General features: G+C 42.4%; 1 protein-coding gene across 2 annotated transcripts in view; it reads left to right on the top strand.

The window, feature by feature from the left end:
* The first annotated feature begins 1,577 nt into the window (after nucleotides 1-1,577).
* TSG101 (tumor susceptibility 101) overlaps nucleotides 1,578-20,286 on the top strand; it is a 37,868-nt gene continuing 19,159 nt past the window's right edge. Inside the window, exons 1-5 of one of the 2 annotated variants that reach the window (XM_007515867.2) lie at nucleotides 1,578-1,753; nucleotides 5,840-5,924; nucleotides 8,601-8,666; nucleotides 15,835-15,998; nucleotides 20,106-20,232. In XM_007515867.2, the coding sequence (XP_007515929.1) occupies nucleotides 1,712-1,753; nucleotides 5,840-5,924; nucleotides 8,601-8,666; nucleotides 15,835-15,998; nucleotides 20,106-20,232 (484 nt within the window). In that variant the 5' untranslated portion in view covers nucleotides 1,578-1,711. The remainder of the gene's footprint in view (nucleotides 1,754-5,839; nucleotides 5,925-8,600; nucleotides 8,667-15,834; nucleotides 15,999-20,105; nucleotides 20,233-20,286) is intronic. The other variant, XM_060177061.1, reaches the window with a different exon arrangement.

Genomic DNA, 20,286 nt, shown 5'->3' on the forward strand with positions numbered 1-20,286 from the left:
AAAATTTATTTATTAATGAGAAAGATAGGAGGAGAGAGAGAAAGAGCCAGACATCACATCATTCTGGTACATGTGCTACGTGGGGTTGAACTCAGGACCTCAAGCTTGAGAGATGCTTTATCCACTGCGCCACCTCCCAGACCACCATTAATAATTATTTTTAATTTACAAACTTCACAGTACCTACTGCCGAAGTCCAGTGTCATCACAGTATCAAAAATGTGCCCCTCTTCCTATTAAAATTTGACCATAAGTGGCCAGGAGGTGCTTAATTTATTGAGAGAAAACTTAAACTAAGGAGAAAGTTTCTTTCATATAATTCTTACCATACCATGGATATTTAAATATTTCATTTAGCTTGAGCTTAGACTGACCTCTTTTCAATTTTTTTAAATGTATGTTTATCTATTCCCTTTTGTTGCCCTGTTATTTTATTGTTGTAGTTATTCTTGTCGTCGTTGTTGGATAGGACTGAGAGAAATGGAGAGAGGAGGGGAAGACAGAGAAGGGAGAGAAAGATAGACACCTGCAGACCTGCTTCACCGCCTGTGAAGCGACTCCCCTGCAAGTGGGGAGCCGGGGGCTCAAACCGGGTCCTTATACCGAACCTTGAGCTTTGTGCCACGTGCGCTTAACCCGCTGTGCTACCGCCCAACTCCCTGTTTTCAATTTTTAAATATTTTTTAGATTTTTTTTTATTATTTTGGATAAATACAGAAATTGAGAAGGAAGAAGACAAATAGAGAAGGAAAGAGAAAGAGAAGACACCTGCAGCTCTGCTTCACTGTTTGTGAAGCTTCCCCTGTTGCAGATGGCGACCTGGGGCTTGAACTGAGGTCCTTGTGCATGGCACCATACCTACTCTCAGCCAGGTACACCATCGCCAGGCCCCATCTGTTTTAACTTTTTAAAGCCTTATTTTAGCAGAAAAGTTTGTTGTTCCTCCCCCTGAAAGCACTGGTCTACTTTGACTTATGGTGGTGCCAGGCGTTGAACCTGGGACCTAGAAGTCTCAGGAATGAAAACCTCACTGCATGACCATTATGCTATTTCATCACTCCTGCAAGACCGCTTTTAAAACATTATCTTACTTGCACTCTTACCTGATAAAAGAGTTGCTTTAACTGAAGTTACTCCCAAATGAACTATGGCTTTAAGGATCGTTTGAAAACCACTTTGCTTTTAAGTGACATAAAAGTGGTTCAGTGGATCAGTTGTCTTACAGTTGAGTTTGCTTTGCACTGCATGCTTAACATAAGGTATCCAAAAGTGATACCTCTAAGTAGAGCCTTTATCTTTCGTGTTTACAACGGTTTATAATGATGTTTCTACATAGCTTCAGCCAAACCCTCTGCGTGTATGCTTCCTCAGGCTAAGGCAGCTGTGAGACCTGCTGCTCTTATCCCCAGCCTAGACTTTGGACTCTTAGAACAGGTTTCCCTTTAATATTTAAAAATCCAACAGAGAGCCGAGCACGACAGGCAAACGCAGGTGAGTCACTCACTACGCAGGCTCCGCCCCATCGCCGGCGCGAGTCTCGGAAGTGACGTAGCGGAAGCGGAAGGGCTATCGCAGAGGCCAACTTCCTGTTGTTAGAGGCGGGGGGGGTGGGGGGCGGCCACTCGGTGTGTGGTTGTGTGGGGCGGCCTGGGGCAGCCCTGGAGCGGCTGACCCTCTGCCTAACCCGGACGGGAGTCGCGCGGAGGCCGCCATGGCCGTGTCGGAGAACCAGCTCAAGAAAATGGTGTCCAAGGTGAGGCCGCGGCGCGCTCGCTGCCGGGGGGGTGCCCGCCGCTCCCTTCCGAGCCGCCCGGGCCTGAGCAGACGCAGCCCCCCGCCTCGCTTGGCTCCTGGGCGGGCGGGACCCTCTGTGCCGGCTTCGGCCGCCGGGGCGCCCCCCACCGCCCCGTCCCCCTCCCTGAGAGCCGCGTCGCCCATTGCGGGAATCCCCCAGAAGGTACCTGGGAGCGGAGAGGCAGCGACCGTCTACAGAGGCGCCTAGCGGAGCCCCCTGCCGCCGCCCCCTCCTCTTTCGGAGTGTTGGGAGCCTTGTAGTTGGGCTCTTGGTTGTCATAGACTGGCAGAAGGGGTCGTACTTAGTACTAAGTACTTAGCACTCCTGGCCACTCCTGCCCCAGTGTAAGGGCCAAGCAGTCACTCGTCGCCCTCCCCGCTGGCACCTGGAGCTGGTTGTCCGCTCGATGCCCGTCTGTCGGAGATCACTGCTCAGCGGTTGAGTTGGCTCCATTATAAATATACACAAACAGAAGAGCCAAAATGCCGGTACCTCACTATCTCGGGTGGAATAGTTCACATGACCGTTTTTAGAGACTTTGATTTAACCCCCCCCCCCCAAGAATAAAATAAGGCTTTGATAGTAGTGTGCTTCTCATAAGACGACTTCATTTACTTCGAACTTTTATCATTTTCACAGTTGAAGTGGTCTTGTTTGTTTTTTTTTCTTGAGAACAGGTGTTTTGAATTTTAAAGTGGTGGATCAGTTTTGTTAATCACTCAAATGTGTCCACTTGAAGACAGTTTGGGGGCCGCGCACGGGTGCGGTGACGTACTGGCTCCCCTGCAGCAGAGCTAACCGCGGTCAGCTGTGCTGCTCTAGTTCAACAGGTCAGCTTTGGGGTCTCGGTTGGAGAGGGGTAGAAACTGACTAGTGCTAGTAAAACGCGCCATTGTGCATCGACTTTTCCTGTGAAAAATACTTTCCCCTGTAAGACCTTCATAGTTTTAGATGGAAAAGCAAATGACCTATACAGACAGAATGGCTGAGGAAATAATGGTTATGCGAGAAGAGAAAAAAATTTTTTTTTACAAGGGCCGGAGTAAGGATCCCGGTGCGAGCCCCCAGCTCCCCACCTGCAGGGGAGTCACTTCACAGGCGGTGAAGCAGGTCTGCAGGTGTCTGTCTTTCCCCTCCTCTCTCCATTTCTGTCCTATCCAACAACGACGACATCAATAACAACAGTAATAACTACAGCAATAAAACAACAAGGGCAACAAAAGGGAATAAATAAATATATTTTTTTTAATTCTGAAAAAAAAAAGGGGGGCTGGGTGGTGATGCAACTGATTGAGCGCATGTGTTAGGTAACACACAAGGTCAAGGGTTTGACCCCCAGCCCCCACCTGCAGGGGGAAAGCTTTGCAAGTGGGTGAAGAAGCTGTTCAGGTGTCTCTCTGTCACCTTTTCTCCCTCTTTCCTCTAAAATTCTTTCCTGGCAAAATACATTTTTAAAAAGTTATATGTTTTAAAAAAAAACGAGCTTGGGGTGGCTTGGGATCAATTTCACTGCTTTGCCATGCGTCATTCCCAGGTTCCAGCCACATAGGAGTACAAAGATGCTGTAGTCTGTCTCTGTCTCTCTCTCTTTCTCTCTCTCGTATCTAGCTTCTTGAGGAAGGTGTTTTGAACTGAGGTGATTGCGGTTATAACCGGAAGGGTTAGGGAAGAATGTGTTTGCTTGTGAGAATATGATAGAGAAGTTAGTGTGTTCTACTAGTGAGCCCCATAGCATGGGAAAATTAGTACTTTGAGACAAGAGGCTAAAAAATACCTTTGAATACAACACCTGACTTTACCTCCTAGTTTTTCTTTTGTTTTCTCCCTTTTTGTCCTGAGACTTCTGGGGAAGGGCGTGTGTATCTATCCATGCATGCATACATACATTCATTCAGTGCTGTAGGGGGTTGGGCTCAAACCTGGGTTGCACACAAGGCAAAGCAGTGCACTATCCAGTTGAGTTGTTTCGCTAACCTTTGACTTTATATTCTAACCTTTCTATTACATCATTTTTCCTTTTTTAAATTTGCTTTCTTCCCCCCTTTGGTTGCCCTTTTTTTATTGTTGTAGTTATTATTATTGATGTTATTGATGGATAGGACAGAGAGAAATGGAGAGAGGAGGGGAAGACAGAGGGGGAGAGAAAGACACCTGCAGACCTGCTTCACCGCCTATGAAGCGACTTCCCTGCAGGTGGGGAGCCAGAGGCTCGAACTGGGATCCTTATGCCGGTCTTTGTGCTTCCTGCCACATCCACTTAACCCGCTGAGCTACCGCCCGACCCCCAAATCGTTTTTTCTACTCACATTTTTTTATAATATCCAAGAGTTCTTGAGCCCCATTCCAATATCACTTTACTGAAGAAATGTTAACTTATAGGATTTTTCCTCTACCCTAGTTGTTTCGTCACATATCAGTTCTTTAGTTGATGTTATGAATTTTAATTCTTTGAGTTTATTTCTGCTCCTTGTGTTGTTTTTGTTTTCTCATTTTTTCCTTTCTCTTCTTTCTTTTTTTAATTGGATAGAAATTGAGGGAGGAGGGAAGATGGGGAGGGTGAAAAAGAGACACCTACAGCACTGTTTCACCCTTTTGTGAAGTTTCCCCCTGCAGGTATGTTCTGAGGACTTACATGGCAGTGTGAGTGCTCTACTCAGCCCCTAGTTTCTACCTTTTTGTTTCTTTAGATCTCTGGTTGCTTTTTGGAATCTTATCTTCCTGAAATAGCTGACTGCTCCTTTTTTTTTTTTTTTTTTTTAAGAAGCAAGAACTAAAGCTAATTGAAAGTTTTTTTTTTTTCTTGTAATTGGTCAGAGCTTGTCAGCTGGGAAACTTCATATGGATTTTTCCTTTTCCTGATATTCTAGTCTACTACTGGTGTGTAAACTGGGTTCCTGGTTTTCTTGGAATGACTTGGTAAAAGTGGGAAAAATGGGGGCCAGGCGGTGGCGCACCTGGTTAAACACACACATTACGGTGTGCAAGGACCAGGTTCAGTGGCCCCTGGCCCCCACCTGCAGAGGGAAAGCTTTACAAGTGGTGAAGCAAGGCTGCAGATGCCTCTCTGTCTCTATCCCTTTCTATCTCCCCCTCCCCTCTCAGTTTCTGGCTGTCTTTATCCAATAAATAAAGATAAAAGTGGGGAAATGAAAAACAGTAAATGATAAATTGTAAGCTAGATAGTATTGCTGATGCTGAAATTTGTAGGAGAGGAAGAGATCATTAATTGGCTACAGGGAAATCTGATAAAAGGATTCACTAAGAGATTTAGGCTAGGTTTTTTTGTTTGTTTGTTTGTTTGTTTAGAGAGCTGCTCAATTCTGATTTATGGTGGGGATTGCATATGAGCTGTTTGGTGCCTCAGGCATGGCAGTCTTTCTGCATAACCATTATGCTATCTTCCCAGCCCAGGTCTTTGAGAATATTATGATTATAAAGTCTGATTTGGTGGAATGCATTTATTAATGAGAGAGAGAGAGAGGAGAGAAAGGCTAGAGGATCACTCTGATACATGAGCTGCCAGAGGATTGAACTCATACTCCAATGCTTTATCCACTACACCATCTCCCAGACCATGGTGGAATACTTTTTTTTTTTTTTTTTTAATTAATGAGAAAGATAGGAGGGGAGAGAGAAAGGACCAGACATTACTTTGGTACATGTGCTGCTGGGGATCAAACTCAGGACCTCTTGCTTGAAAGTCCAGTGATTTATCCACTGTGTCACCTCTCGGACAACAAATGAAATACTTTTTAAACTGGAAAGAGGAGTTAGAATAGAGATGAGTAAGTGGATTGACTAAGTGGCAGTAGAGAAAGCTAAAGCTGTTCAGATTTTTTTCAGACTTTAATGTTAATGATTAGTAATAGGAACCATTATACTACCAAGAAAATAAGACCTTCCCCCACTTTATTGGGGTGGGTTGTTTATAGTATGATTGTTGGAACATAGCTACGACAGAAAATAAGATCTTAAGAGAATTAACCTAGCTGTAATATATATACACTGGGTTTAAACAAACTTCTTGTGTCGTTTGCTTTTCAGTACAAATACAGAGACCTAACTGTACGTGAAACTGTCAACGTTATTACTCTATACAAAGATCTCAAACCTGTATTGGAATCATATGGTGAGTTTGTGCAACAAGAATGTCACTTACTTTGAATTTACTCTTTTTTTTTAATGATTGTAGGTTTCTCATTTTTCCCTTGTAAGTGTGTTGATTTTTTGGTTGTAAGAATGAATTCCCATTTAATAAAAATGCTGGAGTGGAGTAAGAAATGTAGTAATAACATCTTACTCTATATTTGTTTAGTGTCTTAAAAAACAAAACAAAAACAGACACAAAAATCCTAGCATACTGCAAATTCAGATCTAGAGGGAATATAAACACAGATGAATTAGTCTGTCATTTCCCAAAGTGTTATCCATAGTTATAGAGAATGTAACCTGAGGAGGTAGGGGGATTCTGTGGTTTAGTTTGAGCAATTACAAAGTAAACAAAATTAAATCATTTCTTTACAGCAAGATTTCTCAGAGCCTTTTACTGTGCTAATGTGTGCCTCAACAGCAGGAGAAGGAGAATATACTGTAAAGACTAGAAGTTTCAAGCTATTGGGCCTTTTTCTCCACCACATATCATCTCCAAAGCAATACTTGGAACTGTCTCTTTGGTTTCATAGATGAGGAAATGTCTTTGAAATCGTGTAGAGATGGTGGGTTTGTTTCTGTTTCTACTGAAACAGAATAAAATACCTAGAATTGTTTTTGTTTGTTTTTAATAATCTCTTTGTCCCCACCAGTTTTAACATTATCTAACCATGAAAATGTGCAAAGACCAAGGAAAAACCACATGTAGCCTCTTCCACTATGAGCACTTTTAGCAGAGAGGGAAAGTCACTGAACTTTGTTGCTGAATTCGTCACTGTAAGTGCCACTCAACAATCACTAGAATTTTAAAAGCATTTTAGGAGCCTGATGAAGAGGTGGAAATAACAGGTACTCTTGAATTTTGTGAACATCAGAGGCATGAACCAGAAAGTCCTTTCCCAAACCTAAGCATGAAAATTCTCCCTCTGGGGAGTAGGCTGTAGCGCAGCAGGTTAAGCACACATGGGGCAAAGTGCAAGGACCTGCATAAGAATCCCCACCTGCGGGGGAGTCATTTCACAAGCAGTGAAGCAGGTCTGCAGGTGTCTTTCTCTCCCCCTCTCTGTCTTCCCCTCCTCTCTCCATTTCTCTTTGCCCTAGCCAACAACAACATTAACAACAATAATAGCTACAACAATAAAACAAGGGCAACAAAAGGAAATAAATATTTTTTTAAAAGAATACTTTTCTTTAAAAAAAAATTCTCCCTCCTGCCTACCATACTATGGTATTTAGACCCACTCAAAGATATGTATTTCCAAAATTAAAATTAAAATGATTTTAATAGAGGGGAAAACTTGTGGTACAGTAGGCTGTAAAAAACTTTTTTTTATACCAGGGTTACTGCTGGGACTTGGTGCCTGCAAAACAGTACCACTTCTTCTGGTGGCCATTTCTCCCTCCTCCTCCCTCCCTTTCTGATAGAAAGGGGGCAATAAAGACATCTGCAGCACTGTTCCATCACTGGTGAGCCCTCCTCCCCATAGTGGGACTGAGGGTTTGAACCCAGTCCTTGCACATGGTAATGTGTGCATTGTGCCCCATGGGCCACTGCCCAGGCCCAGAAGCTTTCTTTTTAATACCATGACTTCACACATTGTATTGAGAATAACTGAGTAGAGGTAAACATCTGGAATAGTAAAATAGGATGATAGTAGGCTAACATTTAGTATTTTGTCAATTCTTAACAATTTTTAAGAGATCTTATAATTACAGTTGGGAAACTAGTACTCATACTTGCTGGGCCTGTGGTACACATGTTTTTTAAATTTCTTTATTGGGGGATTAGTGTTTTACAGTTGACAGTAAATACAATAGTTTGTACATGCATAACTTTTCTCAGTTTGCCACATAACAATACAATCCCCACTAGGTCCTCTGTCATCCTTTTCCACGACCTGTACTCTCCCCCTCCCCTACCCATCCCAGAGTGTTTTACTTTGGTGCAATACACCAACTCCAGTTCAGGTTCTACTTGTGTTTTCTCTTCTGATCTTGTTTTTCAACTTCTGCCTGTAAGTGAGATCATCCCATATTCGTCCTTCTGTTTCTGACTTATTTTACTTAACATGATGTCTTCAAGCTCCATCCAAGATGAGCTGAAAATGGTGAAGTTGCCATTTTTAATAGCTGAGTAGTAATCCATTGTGTATATATACACCACAACTTGCTCGACCACTCATCTGCTGTTGGACACCTGGGTTGCTTCCAGGTTTTGGCTATTGCAAATTGCCAAATATAGATATATATGCCAAATATAGATATACACAAATCTTTTTGGATGGGTGTGTTGGGTTCCTTAGGATATATCCCCAGGAGAGGAATTGCAGGGTCATATGGTAGGTCCATTTCTAGCCTTCTGAGCGTTCTCCAGAATGCTCTCCACAGAGGTTGGACCAATTTACATTCCCACCAGCAGTGAAGGAGGGTTCCTTTGACCCCACAACCTCCCCAGCATTTGTTGCTACTCACACACGTTTTGCCAAGTAGTTCAAAGCATCTTTTCTAAACTCAAATGGTGACTCTGCTGAGAGCCAAGAAAGGATGCTGTATTAATAATCACTAGCCCCTTTCAGGGTAATAATCAGTATTTGTGTAAGACTGTATGGAAACATCTGAAAACAGTCATGACTAAATCACTGTCCTTCCTTTTCAGTGTTTAATGATGGCAGTTCCAGAGAACTAATGAACCTCACTGGAACAATTCCTGTGCCTTACAGAGGTAAATGTCTTGTTCAGTTTCTGTTTGTAATGTAGATGCATTTTGATTCACATAACATGTTGCCAAAGAGTTGTAAGTAAATTTTTCATGATGCCTGAGAGATTTAAAGTTTGGTTCTTTTATTTAAAGTATTTATTTATAAGAAAAAGAAGGGGGAGGGAGTTGGGAAGTAGCACAGTGGGTTAAGCGCAGGTGGCGCAAAGCACAAGGACTGGCCTAAGGATCCTGGTTTGAGCCCTGGCTCCCCACCTGCAGGGGAGTTGCTTCACAGGCAGTGAAGCAGGTCTGCAGGTGTCTATCTTTCTCTCCCCCTCTCTGTCTTCCCTTCCCCTCTCCATTTCTCTCTATCCTATCCAACAATGACATCAATAACAACAATGACTACAACAATTTAAAAAATGCAACAAAAAAGGGAATAAAAAAAAAAAAAAAAGAAGTGTGTGTGTGGGGGGAGAGAACCAGAGCATTAGGGACTCATGCTTGAAAGCCCAGGGCTTTACCTACTGCATCACCTCCCTGGTTTCATCTTTTTTTTTTTTTTTAAGATTTGTGTGGGTGTGGGGAGACCTCAGGAGGTTACTGAATGTTATAGCTCAAGATGTATGTATGAAGTTCCGGCTTTGATCACCAACTATGCTAGAGATAAGCAGTGTTCTGGTCTCTCTCCCTGTCTCATAAAAAGAAACCTAAAATTTTTTGAAATATTGGGGCTGGGTGGTGGCGCACCTGGTTGAGCACACACGTTACAATGCACAAGGACCCAGGTTTGAGTCCCCAGTGCCTGCTTCAGCACTCACAAAGCTTTTCCCCTGCAGGTAGAGGCGAACACTGACTATTTCATTGGCCTGTTTCATTTTTTAATTTTTAAAAGATTGATTGAGAGAGAACCAAAGCATCAATCTAGTACATGAGATGTCAGAGATTGAACTCTGAACCCCATACTTTCGAGTCCAATGTTCTAGCCATTGCTCCACCTCCCAGATTACATGGCTTCACTTTTTTTTTTTTGTAAGACGTTAAAATTTCTTTTATGAGAGAACCAGAACACTTTGTTTAATGTGAGAAAGGGAACAGAGTGTTGCTTCCATATACGCATACCAGAATTGATCCAGGCCAATAAATGAGTGTCTCGATGCACTGAGAGTTTGTGGTTTCCAAGGTTTAGAGAATCTTAGAACTAGAAAGGCCTAGTCCCTCCTAGTTCAGCTGCCCACCCAATTCAACTTGTCTGACAGTAGGAATCTATGGCTATGAAGGGGGTACTAAATTCCAGACATAGTTAGGTTTTAGTTCTTGCTTTATGATCTTAGCAGCTTGTAACAATAGGCATCTATAACATTTGGACAATAGTAGCTAACTAAAAAAAAAAATTCATTGTGATATTGTAAAAGATTTAGCACAGACTCAGTCATACTAAACAGATATTGTTTGCAGTTGTAATGTTGATGATAGTGCTGTTAATGGATAATTGTATCCTTTGATAGTCAGCTATCCTCTGCTGGGTACTTGAAAGATAAAAGGGACCATTCAGCTGCATAAAAGATATATATTTGAACAGCTCTTTTAACTATTCCTTGTAACTAACTTAAGGACTCTCTTTAATTTCCTCTTTGACTTTACTTAATATCTGCAATGCATAAAGCATTGGGGTAGGGGTTATGGATACAAAAGAAGACCACTTGGAAAGTGTGAAGGAAATGACATTTGAATTTAGTATTGAAGAATGAGTCAAATATTCAAACCAGATTGGACATGCCAAGCAGAGAGAGAGACATTTGCATATCAATATTATATATAACAAGTATGATAAAGTTAGAGATGACTGAGTGAAATTCAGGACTTACTGACTCTGCCTTTACCCTCAGGAAATAGTCTGGTGAGGGGAAATAGTTATATAAATGGAGATAAGGGCAGTGCTATGATTGACTTTTTTTTTTTTCTAAATCTAAGATGAAACCCCCCCCTTTTTTTATGAGGCAGACAGTGAAAAATCTCTACATAGAATTTTTCTTCGGTGCAGTAAAATTTGGGTTGTATATGTGAATATATAGCAGCATACTACACAAGTGAGCTACTTATGTACCAGCCCATCGTTTTTCTTTCTTCCTTATTATATATATATTGCTTGTTTGTTTTACCAGAGCACTGCTCAGTTCTGGCTTGTGGTACAGGGAGGGGATTGAACCTAAGATTTAGGAGCCTCAGGCATGAGATTCTCTTTGTGTAACTGCTATGCTGTCTATCCCCTGCCCTCATTTTTCTTTTTAAAATAAGGTTTCTTTACTTCATATAAGATAGGGTGTCACCTGTATGAAAGGAGCCAAAGCATTACTGCAGCACCTGTAGTGGGAGGGGTCTCAGGTCTATCTTGTTGGGTCTTTTTGACAGGACACCTTAATAATCCAGTTTTCTGGGAGTCAGGTGGTAGTGCAGTGGGTTAAGCGCACATGGTGCGAAGCACAAGGACCAGCAGAAGATCCCAGTTCAAGCCCATGACTCCCCACCTGCAGGGGAGTCGCTTCACAGGCAGTGAAGCAGGTCTGCAGGTGTCTGTCTTTCTCTCCCCCTCTCTGTCTTCCCCTCTCTCCATTTCTCTCTGTCCTACCCAACAACGACGACATCAGTAACAACAACAATAATAACTACAACAATAAAACAAGGGCAACAAAAGGGAAAATAAATAAATTAATTAAAAAAAAATCCTTATGCTAGGGGGTTGGATGTGGTATACCTGGTGAGTGCACGTTACCATAAACTTCTGTTTATACCCCTTCCCATTGAGCCCTACTACTTCTTCTAGCGTTTGCCCTTCTTCCGTAGCCAGTCAACAGCGTCAGGTTGAGCCTGATGTAAAGTTTCGGGACCTCCTTTGAATCTGGAGAGGTGGCAGTCGTTGACTATGTGGGTCATAGTCTGTCTGTAGCCGCAGGGGCACTTCGGGTCGTCTCTGGCTCCCCAGCGATGGAACATAGCAGCGCACCGGCCATGGCCTGTTCGATAGCGATTGAGGAGGGCCCAATCATAACGTGCTAGGTCAAAGCCGGGTTGACGCTCGCAGGGGTCTGTGATGAGGTGTTTGTTCTTTACCTCAGCTGACTGCCAACTCTGTTTCCAAGAGACTGGAACAGAGAAGTTCAGTGTAGGCATAGGGGACCAGATTGGGTGACGAGACGTCAAGCGTTGGACAGGGTGGGCGAAGATATCCGCGTATATTGGCAGGTCGGGTCGAGCGTAGACGTGGGAAATGAACTTAGATGATGCCGCATCCTGACGAATATCTGGTGGGGCGATGTTGCTAAGAACTGGCAGCCATGGAACCGGGGTGGAATGGATGGTTCCAGAAACTATCCTCATGGAGGAATATAATTTGGATTCGACCAAGTGGACATGGGGGCTACGGAACCATACTGGGGCACAGTATTCTGCAGTGGAATAGCATAATGCCAGAGAGGATGATCGTAGTGTGGAAGCGCTCGCGCCCCATGAGGAGCTGGCCAGTCTTGCAATGATGTTATTCCTCGCGCCCACCTTTGCTGCAGTTTTTATGAGATGTTTGTGAAATGACAGAGTGCGATCGAGAGTAACGCCAAGATAGACTGGTTGGGCTTCATGCCGGATTCTCGTATCGCCAAGCTGCACATTAAGCTCACGCGAGGCCGTGGCATGGTGTAGATGGAAAACAGATGATACCGTTTTTGCAGTGCTAGGGATTAGTCGCCATTTTTTACAGTCATCAGATATCAGAGACATGTCTTTCGTGAGTGTTTCCTCGAGGATGTCAAACTTGGATGCCTGAGTTGCACAGCAGATGTCATCGGCGTAGATGAACTTCCTTGAAGAAGTTTCTGGGAGGTCATTGATGTAAATATTGAATAACGTAGGAGCCAGAACAGAGCCCTGGGGGAGGCCACTTGAGACAAGTCTCCATCTGCTAGACTTGTCACCCAGATGCACCCGGAATCTTCTGTTTTGGAGAAGAAACGATATAGTGTTGGCCACCCATGGAGGCAGGCATCTTGAGATCTTGACCAGGAGACCACGGTGCCAGACCATGTCATAGGCTGCTGTGAGATCAACAAAGACAGCACCCGTCTTTAGATTCTTCTGGAATCCATTTTCAATGTAAGTTGAGAGGGCCAGGGCTTGTTCGCAGGTAGATCTTCCTGGGCGGAAACCAGCTTGGGCGGGTGATAGGAATTTCTCTGTAAGATGAGAAATACGTGACAGAAGCAGCCTCTGAAGGAGTTTGTAACACACAGAGAGGAGAGAAATTGGTCTATAGCTGGCGGCCAGTGTTGGGTCTTTCTTTGGTTTCAAAACCGCTATAATCTTTGCACGACGCCAAACTTTGGGCATAGACTCAGATTCCAAGATGTGGGACAGGAATGAAGCGAGCCACTTCTTTGCCGCGGGACCCAGGTTAAGAATGAGTTCTGGGGTGATGTTATAGCCAGCAGCTGTTCCCGGTTTAACCCTCTTCAAAGCATCTTCCAGTTCAGACAGTGTAAAGGGAGAGATTTTTGGAGATGGACAAGATAACCGGAAGTGGGATGACCACTCATGGGAAATTTCTCTTTTCCAGACTGGGTCGATCTTAGCACGTCCAACTTGAGTTAGGTGACTGGCCACTGAGTTTGGAGATACGGGAGGATGGGAGACGGGAGGGGGTTGGCTACCGGCACCCAGTCTGTGAAGAAGCTTCCAGGCCTTCCTACTTGAGTGGGTGAAGTTCAGACTTTCCGTGAGTTGTTGCCAGCGGGCTTGGTGTGCTGCATCCAGGGAGGCAATGAGATGGTCAGCCACATCTGGGTCGCCCGACTCATCATACTGCTTTAGTAGTGGCTCGCATTCAGCATCAAGACAAGGCGTATAGTTAGCATGTCTCCCACGAGGAATGGCTTGGGAAGCTGCTTTGAAGATGGCTTGGCGGAAGCGCCTGTAGGAATCTTCAGAGGGGATAGAGTTAATTAGAATTGCAGGAATAGATTTGTTGGTAAGATCACTGAACAGACGCCAGTTTGCTTTCCGAAAGTTCCATCTTAGTTTCTCCGAGCACAGAATCAGTGGGAGCTGGAGACCAATGTGGATGATAGCTGGGCGGTGATGACTGTGCGGGAAGATCTTGAGAACTTGTCTCGTAGTAGGAAAGGCTTGGCCGTTGACTGCTAATCCAGCACAGGTCGGTTGACGAGTCTTTATTCCATCTAGCACTGTGAAAAGAGCCTGGCTGTTTGGGATCGTATAATAGGGAGAGGTCATTCGCTGAAGCCCAGTCGGCTAAGATAGAGCCATCAGCACGAGTGGAGGAATATCCCCAGTCTTGGTGATGACTATTAAAGTCTCCAACGTAAACGGCTGGGTGATTCGGGCTAGGCAGGACCTCATTATCCCATGAGGCACTGGGAGGCTTATATATGTTGACGAGCTGAATAGTTCCAATAGTAATGGAGTCGTAGAAGGTCGAAGAGGCCGTATGGTAAACGTCCGCAAGACACGATTTGGCATAGATGGCTCGGCCGTGTTTAGGATGGAGATTATAGCATATTAAATCAGATCCACTGATGGTGAATCGAGCAGCTTCATCGACTGCTTATATGTGTTTCTTGTAGGCAGATAACATCTGCCTGATGCTGTATCGCCAATTGAGCCCTACTAATTCAAAGAGACAAGTAGAAAAGAATAAATTGGGCCAAAAGATAATTCCTGGAAAATTGTTTCTACTGTAGCAAGCAGATATTAGCTGAATAATTAGTTCCTTAATATTCTGATATAATTTACAAAATAAAGATTTGAGAAACTTATTTTTTAAACCAAAATAAGTGTCACCAAGTATTTTTACATCATCCATAGAGGTTTTTGTTGTTGTTGTTGCCAGTGCTTCACCACTTTGGACCAGATTTTTGGTGGAGAGAGAGAGAAAGACAGACACAGACTGACCACAGCCCTGAAGCTCCTCCATTGCAGTGGAGCTGGCCTTGAGCCTGGGACAGATCCAGGCAATTCTTGGTGAACAGTTTCATTGGCGCAGTGGGCTTGCTTTTCTTTTCTTTTTTTTTTTTTTTGAGATTTATAATGTGTATTACAAATGAGTCAGAGATAAGGAGAGAGACAAACCAGAGTACTACTCTGGTACATGCAGCATCTGGCACTGAACTGGGGACCTTGGGCATACAAGTTCAGTGCTTTATCAGTTGAGCTATTTCCTTGGCCAGAGGAAATTATCTTAAATAGAATTTCATTGTTTTTTCTTTTCTTTCTTTTTTAAAGTGTGTTTATTTGAGATTTAGGAGTTTGCAGGGTGGCTGAAACATTGGACTTAAAAACATGAAATCTTGGACTGTAGAGATAGCATAGTAGTTATGCAAATAGACTTAATGCCTGAAACACCAGTAGTCTCAAAAACACCAGTAGTCTCAAATTTAACGCCCAGCACCACCATATACCAGAGCTGAGCAGTGCTCTGGTAATAAATAAATAAATAAATAAATAAGTCTTGAGTTTGATCCCTCGCATCATATGTACTAGAGTGATGCTCTAGTTCTTCTCACACTATGTAAATGAAGAAATAAGGGGGTAGGACGGTAGCGCAGTGGATTAAGCGCACATGGTGCAAAGCACAAGGACCGGCTTAAGGATTCCAGTTCGAGCCTCCGGCTACCCACCTGCAGGGCGTTCCCTTCATAGGCAGTGAAGCAGGTCTGTAGGTGGTGTGTCTCTTTCTCTCCCCTTTTCTGTCTTCCCCTCCTCTCTCCATTTGTCTCTGTCCTATCCAACAACGATGATATCAATAACAACCACAATAATTATAAAACAACGCGGGCTACAAAAGGGAACAATAGCCTCCAGGAGCAGTGAACTTATGGTGCAGGCACCGAGCCCCAGCAATAACCCTGGAGGCAAAAAAAAAAAAAAAAAAGAAGAAGAAATAAATAATTTTAAAATATTTGTTATTGAGGGAGGGAAGGAGAGAACCAGAGTATCACTCTGGCATATGTGATGCTGGGGATCAAATTTACCAGGGATTGGGGTTCAGAACCTTAATGCCTGAGAATCCAGTGCTTTATCCACTGCACCTGGACTACTGTTTTGAGGGGGGTGTGTGTGTGTGTGTGTGTGTGTGTGTGTATTTTTACTACTATTTGTTACAGCTTACTTTATTCTCTCATAGGTAATACATACAATATTCCAATATGCTTGTGGCTGCTGGACACATACCCGTATAACCCCCCTATCTGCTTTGTTAAACCTACTAGCTCAATGACTATTAAAACAGGAAAGCATGTTGATGCAAATGGAAAGATCTATCTTCCTTATCTACATGAATGGAAACATGTAAGTATTCAGTGTTTTGTAAATCAGTTGCATTTTGTTTGTTTTGTATACTAGTATCTACTTTCTGTTCACACTCAGAGAGGAATCCAAGGAGAATAGGTAAGTTCACATAATGGACTTATCACTGACTGAGACTGATCTGAAAAGGTTCTCCAAGAGAAATACATCCTATATTTGTATAGAGTTTGGTAATTTTCAGAATATTAATTCACTGTTCTATTTGCTTGAATAGAACTTTTAAGAATAGATAGAATTTACATAGTAGTGAATGCTCTTTAAAAATAGTCTAAAAGGGGGATGGGGGATATATTGGGGAACTCTTAAAGCTTCACTATTTAAAAGTATTCCTGTCAACAAGTTGTAGTAGGAAACTTCTATTTTTCTGTCTCTGATAGTATAACTCTGGCAGATTAGTGTTCTGTAAAAAAATAAGACCCAGACAAACTACAGACATGTGGAAGGCTTTTGAGAACTATTGAAGCAGTCAGAATTTTAACTGCCAAGATCTTACAGAGAAGGGCTGAGCCAACATTCTGCCAATTTCCCTTGGAGATACCTACTGTCTTGGTACTGGACAAGAGGCTGAAAATCTGTTGCTATTCTGTCTGCCAGTGCAGACAGTACTTAGGAGCCCAGTTTTGGAAGAAAGGAAAGCTACAAAGAAGTAAACTGGGTTATTCTGAGCCACCAGCACCACCACCCCCATTTGCTGGATTCCTAAACTTCAAAGACAAATGCTAAGCAGAAAACCTCTGGAAAATACAGCCAACTTAACCATCTCTGGTTGAGGCAATAGGAAAAAGTGTATCAGTAGTAAACATCCTTAGCTTTTAATTGACACTGCTGGAAGAGCACGTCCAGGCATGGGAACCCAGGTAGAGTGAGTCTTAACAAAAGCTAAAACTCAAACCATCCCAGTTCTTGATTATGTTAAGATGATGATTCTCAAGTACTGCCTGTGAAGATAGGCTGAATGAATCCTTGCTTGAGGGATATATATATATATATATATATATATATATATATATATATATATATATTCTGTCGTCTATAATTTTTCTTGAATAGGATACAGTTGTGAAGTACATGGAGGGAGGGGGAGGCAGTGGTGCACCTGGTTGAGTGCACATGTTACCATGCATAAGGACCAGGGTTCGAGTCCTGCTCTCCACTTGCAGGGAGGGATGCTTCACAAGCGGTTAAATAGGTCTACAGGTATCCTTCACACCCTATCTATCTATCTATCTTCTCTACCCCTTTTCCCTCTGTCCTCTCAAATAAAATTTAAAGAAAAACAAAATGACTGCCATGAATAATGGATTTGCAGTACAGGCACTGAGCCCCAGAGATAACCCTGGTGCCAGTTAAAAGAAAAAAGGGTACTGAAGAAAAAAGACAATAGAAACAAGTCCCCTCCCCTCCTGAAAACAGTTACCAGACATGTGCTTGAAACTTCTAGTAACTGACATGTTTAAGATGGAGAATTGTATTAAAAAGAAACCAAGCAAAATCTTAAAATGGAAAAATAGAATAATAGATGTTAAAAGCTCAAATGATGGATTTATCAGCATATAAATTCACAGACTAAAGAAAGGTATAGAAGAGGCCAGGTAGGGGTAAACCTGGTTGAATGCATATATTACAGTGCACAAGGTCCTGGGTTCATGTCCCCAGTCCCCAGTTGTGGGGGCAGGGGAAGCTTGACAAGTGTCAAAAAAGTGCTACAAATCAATCTATATATCTCCCTCCCCCCTTTTCTGTCTCCCTCAAATTCTGCCTCTATCCAAAGTAAAGAAAATAGGGATTTTAAGTCCTTAAAAAAAGATATAGCAGGGAGTCGGGCAGTAGTGCAGTGGGTTAAGCGCACATGGCGCAAAGCGCAAGGACCGGCATAATAATCCTGGTTTGAGCCCCCAGCTCCCCACTTGCAGGGGAGTCACTTCACAAATGGTGAAGCAGGTCTGCAGGTGTCTTTCCCTCCTCTCTTGTCTTCCCCTCCTCTCTCCATTTCTCTCTGTCCTATCCAACAACGATATCAACAACAATGACATCAATAACAGCAACAATAACTACAACAAGGACAACAAAAGGGAATAAAATAAATATTTTTTAAAAAAAGATATAGTAACAGTGGGAATCAACAAGTTTTTATAGGAAGCTATCTAAAATGTTATATTTGGGGGCCAGGCAGTGGCACCCTTGTTAAGTGCACATTACCACGTGCAAGGATTTGGGTTCAAGCCCCTGCTCCCTCCTTGTAGGGGAGATACTTGACAAGTGGTGAAGTAGATCTGTTTTCTCTCTTAAGTTTTTTAAAATTATTTATTTATTGGATAGAGACAGAAATTGAGAGGGAAGGGAGGAATAGAGAGGGTAAGAGACACACCTGCAGCACTGCTTTACCAGTTGTGAAGCTTTCCACCTGGGTCCTTGTACATTGTAACACGTGTGCTCAACCAGGTGTGCCACCACCCCGGCCCGTTTTCTCTGTTTCTATCTTCTCTACCCCTCTCAATTTCTCTCATCAAAAAAAAAAAAAGAAGAAGAATGGCCGCTGGGAGTGGTAGATTTGTGTGCTGGCATCAAGCCCCAGCAATAACCCTGATGACAAAGAAGAGGAAGAAAAGTCTCTATAAACTCTTAAAAAATAAAATAAAACAATGTTATTGTCAGGGCTAAGTGGTAGCACAGCTGGCAGAATGCACACTTTACCATGTGCAGGGACCGAACTTGAAGCCTCTAGTTCCCACCTGCTCGAGGGAAGCTTCACATGCAGTGCTATAGGTGTCTTTTCTTGCTGTCTCCCCTGCCTCCCACTTCTCACTCCCTACTAGAAAAAAAAAAAAAAAGGTTATCTGGAACAGTGCAGTTGTAAAGAGCACCAAGCCCCAGCAATAACCCTGATGTCAAAAAAGAAAGGAAAAAAAAAATGTGTGTATATGTGTGTTAATATATACACACACAATTTTTTTAAATTTCTTTATTGGGGAATTAATGTTTTACATTCGACAGTAAATACAATAGTTAGTACATGCATAACATTTCTCAGTTTTTCCATATAACAATACAACCCCCACTAGGTCCTCTGTCATCCTTCTTGGACCTGTATTCTCACCCTTCTTCCCCCCACCCCCCACAACCCCAGAGTCTTTTACTTTGGTGCAATACGCCAATTCCAGTTCAGGTTCTACTTGTGTTTTCTCTTCTGATCTTGTTTTTCAACTTCTGCCTGAGAGTGAGATCATTCCATATTCATCCTTCTGTTTCTGACTTATTTCACTTAACATGAATTTTTCAAGGTCCATCCAAGATCAGCTAAAAACGGTGAAGTCACCATTTTTTATAGCTGAGTAGTATTGCATTGTATACACACACAATATTATTGTCATCCATAAATCAAAACCGTATTGGAAAAATAAAATAGAAATTTGGTACTTTGGAGAGGTGAATATTGTTAATGAACTTCTATATGAAGAGAAGTCATAAAGGTAAAAATGATTAAATTGCAATTCAGAACCTGATGGACTCATGGATGAAATATATGAGATATAAGCAGATATTAAGGGGTGAAATGGAAGGCTCAATCCAGTTTGAACAATTTTGCAGAGTATACTTTGTCTTAAGTTGGTTTTCAATAGATATTTGCAAGAAAAATTTAGCAACTCATATGGAAAAACAAGCATTTTCTCACTCTGATACAGTTAAAGATCTTTTAATAACATTTTTTGCATAATGTAAGGACATGTGTTTCTAAGGTATCCTTATCTTTTAAAGACCTTCAGTAATAGTTTTTTACTATTGCTTACATCTATTCCTGAATTTGTACCAGAATACTTAATTTTATTTTTTTCTTCAGTTTTTTTTCGCTATATGGAATCATTAAAGAGTGCTACTATCTGACTTACTTTTGTCATACACTGTTATACACATGAAACAACAGCCTTACTACACTTAATAACTTAACTTTGTTAATTAAAGAAATTATCATGTTTGTGGGCCTACAAAGAGAATTTACTGGGCTGAATCGAGCATTGAGGAAACATGGGCAGCCTTTTTCTCTTGCTGAAAAACAATCTGTAGCTGACTTAATGTGTTTTCTGTCTTTAGCCACAATCAGATTTGTTGGGGCTGATTCAGGTCATGATTGTGGTGTTTGGAGATGAACCTCCAGTCTTTTCTCGCCCCACTATTTCAGCATCCTACCCACCGTACCAGGCAACAGGGCCACCAAATAGTAAGTAGAGTTAAAATTTGATTTTTTTTAAAACTTTTATAAATAAAACCTTGC

This window comes from Erinaceus europaeus, chromosome 17 (assembly GCF_950295315.1).
Source record: "Erinaceus europaeus chromosome 17, mEriEur2.1, whole genome shotgun sequence".
Classification (NCBI taxonomy): domain Eukaryota; kingdom Metazoa; phylum Chordata; class Mammalia; order Eulipotyphla; family Erinaceidae; genus Erinaceus; species Erinaceus europaeus.